The 6,322-nt window shown below is 60.7% G+C and overlaps 1 protein-coding gene across 1 annotated transcript in view; it reads left to right on the plus strand.

The window, feature by feature from the left end:
* Positions 1 to 6,058, plus strand: part of RPS6KA2 (ribosomal protein S6 kinase A2) — a 318,780-nt gene extending 312,722 nt beyond the window's left edge. Inside the window, 2 exon segments of the mRNA XM_021086109.1 lie at positions 1,395 to 1,532; positions 3,085 to 6,058. Coding sequence (XP_020941768.1) covers positions 1,395 to 1,532; positions 3,085 to 3,210 — 264 coding nt within the window. The 3' untranslated portion in view covers positions 3,211 to 6,058.

The following is a 6,322-nucleotide window of genomic DNA, read 5'->3' on the forward strand; positions in this document are numbered from 1 at the left end:
ACTGATTTCATTTCATTCTGAAATGTGGTGGAAAAGCACCGATTCTTGCCATGGCTTTTCCTTGGCGCTTGGTGAACAACCCGACACATCACCATCTTCATCTAAAAAACAGGGCAAGTCGGGAGTTCCCATCGTGGCTTTGCAGGTTATGAGCCTGACTAGTGTCCATGAGGCTGTGGGTTCCATCCCTGGCCTCACTCAGTGGGTTAAGGATCCGGCATTCCCATGAGCTGTGGTGTAGATTGCAGGTGTGACTCGGATCCCGCATGGCTGTGGCTGTGGCGTAGGCCGGCAGCCGCAGCTCGGATTCAGCCTCTCTAGCCGGGGAACTTCCATATGCTGTGGGTGCGGCTCTAAAAAGACAAAGAAAAAAAAAAATATAGGGAAAGTACTTCTCACCATCTTTCCCCAAAGACGGTCTCGATGTGGCTCAAAGAGCAGGTGCATCAGCGTGAAGAGAGTCTCACGAATTCCACGTAGATGCACATCGCAGTTGATTGCACACGTGTGTTCACACATTACATGCATGTACGTGTAATGCAACATGTAAATATGGAGTTTGGGCTCGAAACCAACTTTAGAAGTTTTGTTATGACTTTCCAGTCAAAGAAGGAAATCACCTCTCTTGAACCTCAGCCCCTTGGGACACGTGCCCTGGCAACAGGTTGTTAGTTCCTGGGTTGGTGATTATTTGTGGCAAATATTTAGGAAGAGTCCTGATGAAATGTGACTGAGCACCTTGTTAGGAATTGGCTTCTATCTGTGGGATGGTCACTTCTGCGCCTCCTTTTGTTTTTATTTATTTATTATTATTATTTTTGGTTTTTTGTCTTTTCTAGGGCCACACCCACGGCACATAGAGGTTCCCAGGCTAGGGGTCTAATCAGAGCTGTAGCCGCCAGCCTACACCACAGCAACGCAGGATCCGAGCCGAGTCTTCGACCTACACCACAGCTCACAGCAATTCGGGATCCTTAACCCACTGAGCGAGGCCAGGGATCAAACCCGCAACCTCATGGTTCCCAGTCGGATTTGTTAACCACTGAGCCACCGCGGGAACTCCTCAGCGCCTCCTTCTGGACTGGTCGTTTTACTACAGCAGCGTCTCAGTAGCCAACACGCCCCCTTAACATTTCCTCCTCTGATTCCTCTCTCGACATAGTCTCGACATTCTCTGTAAACCTGGGGCGACCCATCAGGTTGATGATGGTTAAAGCGTCAAAAAAACCCTCAGGTACTTGTAAATCCAAAAGTAAACATTTGCCCCCAAATGCCAAGAATGGCCCTCGGAACAAGGCGGCCTTTGCCGGAAGGGGGAGAAAGGAGCCTTGCCGGGAAGGCTGAGGCAGCGCCGTCCTGCGCCAGCCTCTCCTGTCCTCGCCCTGCCCCCACAGGACGTCGTGTCCAAGATGCTCCACGTGGACCCCCATCAGCGCCTGACGGCCGTTCAAGTCCTCAAACACCCGTGGATCGTGAACAGAGAGTACCTGTCCCAGAACCAGCTCAGCAGACAAGACGTCCACCTGGTGAAGGTAGCGGCCGGGATCCCGGCGGCAGCGCGGCGGGAGCGGGGACCCAGAGGAGCAGCCCGGCCCCTGCACGGTTAAGCCGGAGGAATCAAGGGTGCAGGGGGACCAGGGACAGCCACAGATAGGCCCCCAGGGGTGTCACCTTCCTCATGTGCAGGCACACAGAAAACTGAATCACGCCAACTCCCCTTCACATTTCGGAGCAGCTCCACTGCCTGTGTGTGTGTGAGACAGACGGACAGACAGACACAGGGAGGAGAGAGGAGAGCCAGGTGGAGGCGGGCGTCCCGCGGCTGTACCAACCCGAGGTTCTGAGCCCTCCGTTCTAGACCAGAGCTGAGACGTCTCTGTAGAGACCTGACGGCAAACAGCTTAGACTTCTTGAGCCAGACGACTCCGACTCCACTTCTCAACCCGCCACGAGCGCAGAAACAGCCCTAGAGATGCGTGCGTGGCGGTGGCTCCGTGCCAGGAGAACTTTATTTGCAAAGGCAGCCGCCACCTTGGCCCCCGCCCCTGGCCCCACTCTCCAGCTAACAGAGGCCCCAGGGCTCTCGCAGCTTTGCGCCTTAGCCCGGAGGTCCTGAGCCCCGGGGCCGTGAGAGGAGCGGAGCGGGAGAGACGCCAGCCAGGGCAACCCTCCCAGGATCAAGAGGTTTCTGCCTCAGGCGCAGCCGCTCCTTGCATTAATGTCTTCCTCTCCCTGGCCTCACTTCTGACCTTATAGTGTAGCTGTTATTTCTGGGCCGCCGTGTGTCCCTGAATCCACCTAGAGCCAGGCGCGGCCTCTGGTCACCTGGGCCAGAAGCACTGGCCCCTGGTGTGCAGCCCAGACAGACTGACAGCACCCCGAGGGCTGGGGGGGTCACCGTGGCGAGAATGGGAGGCCTCGCCCCACGTGCACCTGCTCTGGCGGTGGGCATGGTGAGGGCGAGGCCCAGCCCTCCTAGCCTCGGGCTATAACCCCTTTTCCCAAACAACCCCCCCAATACCCTCTGCAGGTCCTGCTCCTCAGGTGGCTGCCCCCTTGTCCAACCTTTCCTGAGTCCACTTCCCTCCTAGGATGCGTGAGGCCGTGCGCCCCAGGCAGCACCCCCCCCACACACACACACAGCAGCATCTCATCTCTCAGGATCTGCATCCTGGGTGGGACCCTCTTGGCGGGGGCATGGAGGGGCTGCCCAGCTGCACAGGGTCTGGCTCTGTCCCGCCAGGGGGCATTCTAAACCATCCCAAGGATTAGAGCGACTCCAAGAGGAGCCTGTCACCAAGTTAGTGCAGCGCCCTCAAAGTGGCAGCGAGGAGGTAGACAGACCTCTGGTGATGCCAGGAGGGCCCCCCACGGCCACAGAGCAGGTGGGGGGCAGGGACCCCACCCTGGGGCTCCGTGGGAGCCGGAAACAATCGCCCAAGTCTCCGCACCACTCAGGGCGGTCAGAACTTAGGGTGTTTAAGAGCCAGAGCTACCATGGGCCCGAGGGAAGGCCCACGTCCCCCCGGGCCTGGCGCCAGGCCGGGGTGGCACCGCGTCACCACCTGCCCTTTGGTTTCGCAGGGAGCCATGGCCGCCACCTACTTCGCCCTGAACAGAACGCCTCAGGCCCCGAGGCTGGAACCCGTGCTGTCGTCCAGCCTGGCCCAGCGCCGTGGCATGAAGAGACTCACGTCCACGCGGCTATAGCGCAGCCCTGCACCTCCTCGTGCAGCCCGAGGGGACCAGGCGGGCCACCTCCCGGCCGGGCCGTGCCCGCCTTGCCGCCTCGCCCCCGCCCAGCCACACGGGGCCCTGTCAGCACAGCCCGCGCTGGGCGCCCCAGGTCCTCGCTGTCACCGCTCATGTCTCTGCGGAGAGGCGTTTCTCCGGCTGCACAGTCCGTCCCGTTGCCCCAGGTCCGGCCCACGCGCCCCATCGTCACGTCGTGACGTCGTGAAAGAGGCACCGACCAGTGACAGCGTCTGTGCCGCTGCCTGCGGGCTGAGGGACGGTGGGCACAGGGCCCCCCGGACCAGACGCCAGTCCCCTCCAGACGATCCAAAGAGCCCTGTCTCATTGCCCCCCGCCCACTTTGGACTGACCCCCGGTGTCCTGTGGCAGGTCTGTGGGGCGAGGCCGCCCCAGAGCCGGGAGCGGCCTCTTCACCCTGTGGCCACCTTTCCCAGGATCGCTCGTGTCCCTGGGAGCCAGCTGATGCCTGTGTCCACGTTTCCTCCCCCCACCCCCCAGGGCGGGGCTGTAGGAGCAGCTGCTCCCCCTGCATCCCAGCCCTACCCCCTGGGTCACCAGGGCTGCCCGACCTCCCAAGAGGCCCTGGGCTTCCCTGCGCCCTGGCTTTCCCTCCTCTGGTCCCAGAGACGGAGACACCGTGGCTGGTGGGACCCTGAGTTCCATTGCCTCTCATCAGCCCCCTCTGGAAACCCCTGCCCACTGCCCCAGGCCTGGCAGGGAGCAGAGGTTGTGCTGCTGAGAGCAGGCGTGCCCTGCGTGGGCACTGTGGTGTGGTGGCGAGTTTGCGTCTCTGCGCGGGTCCATTCTCACCTGGCGTGTCAGTGACGCCACTGTTCCCCTTGGTGTGTGCTCACAGGAGGAAGGGTGGTGCAGAGCGAGCCCATTGGAGGCCAGGTGCACGTGCGTCTCCCCAGCCGGACCCCGGCTGGGGGGCTACCTGCTGGCCACACACCGCGCTGTGCCGTCCAGCATCTGCGCCTGGGCGGGGAAAGGCGTCTGTTGGTCTCAGCCAGGTTTTCACCCAAAAGATAAGTTCCAAGTCCCTCTGTCCCAACTCACTCCAGGACCCAACTCGAGAAAACAAAAGCAAAACCAATGCACCTCCTAAAAGACAGCTCCCGGGCGTGGGCTGGTGGTCGGTTTTCAGACCTTAAAATACAGACGTCTTGCAGAAGCGTTATTTACCCGGTGAGCCTACTTGTCTCAGAGCCACAGGAATCGGGGGGTGGGGATGGTTCAGGTGCCTGTGGTGCCACACAGCCTCCCGAGCGTTTCTCCCGCTTTGCTTCCTGATGCAAAGTGCTTTCTGCCGAGGCTCGGAGGAAACCCCCCAACCATAGCGATGTTTTAGGGCAGAGCTATTCTATCCGTCGTTGGGAACTTAGGAACCCTGGAAGGTCCCGGGTCACAGGTTTTGCCCACTGGATACCCACGATGGTCCTTGTACCCTGTCTGCTGCACAGATGACGCCAGGTCCACCGGCCTTGGGCCTGGGCGTGTCTGCCCGGTGGTTGGCTTGAGGTCCCAGCTCTGAGGGAGGCAGGACGCTGAGAGGACAGCTGGGGAGCGGCGGTGCGGTTCTCTGTGTGGGTCCCTCAGGGACGCCGCTGTGCACAGCCCGGTTCGACCCCACAGCACTCCAGGGGGACCCCGGGCTCACCCCGCCCCTGGCCCTGCCCTTAGCGAGCGCACGCGGCTGCGCGGCTCGGATGGCTCTGCTGCAGCAACTCGACCTGAATGTCTGAGACATACCTCTCTGCTCACCCTTTGCTCCAGAACAAAGGGATACTTGAAACCCTGCAGCAGAAAGTCCAACTCGAGACGCTGATCTCCCGTCTGTAACTCAACTTTCAAATGTCTTAAGGGAAGCAGCCGGGGGCCGGGCTTTGCAAAGGGCCGACGGCACGTGAATGCAGACGCGACCACTGCGTCCGTTCACCTGTACGGAGCCCCCCGCCACTCAGGAAAGCCTTTGCCCGAGCAGTGGGACGCCCCGAAGGTTAACCAGCTGCCCCTCTCTGCACAGTCAGACCCCCTGGTTCCCAAAAGCCACAGACGTGGTCACCGGAAAGCCGAGCCCCGGCTCTCAGGACTCCTGACACCCCGCCACGCGGTCCTGCCACGGCGCCCCCTTTAGTTCCATCCACCCTGTGCCCCCCCCACTTCACGAGCAGCACCTGACATCCCCCCCCCACCAGGTGTGAGAGCTCTGCCAGACGCTGCCCCCACGTCAGATTGGGCGAGGTGAGATTGCATCTCTGCCCCCAGGCCAGGCGGCCGGTGGTTTCAAACTCGCTTTGTGCGTGTTGCTGTTTGGAAGGCTGTGGGCCCTCTGAGCCCCGCAGTACTTGGCGTGAGCCAGTATTGTTCACTGACTGTGTCGCCCCAAGCTGCATCTCGGGACTGTCCCTCCACTTCACTGGGTCCCCCCCCCCCGCCCCCGGCGCAGGTGGGCTCGGATTTGCACGCGATCCCTTTCCATGTGGTTCCGGTGCCCTTCACGCTCCTCGAGCCGCAGGATTCCGGAAAGGCTGCGGCAGGTCCTGATCGGTGAGGGGACGGAAGGTTGACTGGGCCACCCACAGGCTTCGGGACGTCACCGGGAGGGGACCTGCCGAGCACGCGCCCCCCCAGACCCCCAGCCAGCACTTTGTGTCCAGCCCGCGTCTGTGTTTACAGGGGATTCTCAAGTTCACGCTTTATATTTTATGTTGGAGACGGGCGGCCTCTATACGATATTTATTACGCTTTCCAGACTTTCTGAATAGATTTTTTTAATAAATATGGGTTTTATGAAGTGTAATCTTTTTCTGGCATAACTATGAACTTTGGACTTTCTATACTGTCACAAACAACAGTCTGCAGATACGCTTTCACCCCCTCACCCCCCAGCCCCCTCGCACCGCCTTCGCCTTTGGGCTGCCACCCGCCGGGGGGTGCAGGCAGCAGCGTCGCTCTGCACCCAGAGCTGGGTGCACGGCTGCCTTGCGTGCACAGGTGGCATGTGAATGCAGGCACAGGTGCATTGTGTGATGTGTGAGCACATGTGTGCCCTCACGTGCACCCA

This window comes from Sus scrofa, chromosome 1 (assembly GCF_000003025.6).
Source record: "Sus scrofa isolate TJ Tabasco breed Duroc chromosome 1, Sscrofa11.1, whole genome shotgun sequence".
NCBI lineage: Eukaryota > Metazoa > Chordata > Mammalia > Artiodactyla > Suidae > Sus > Sus scrofa.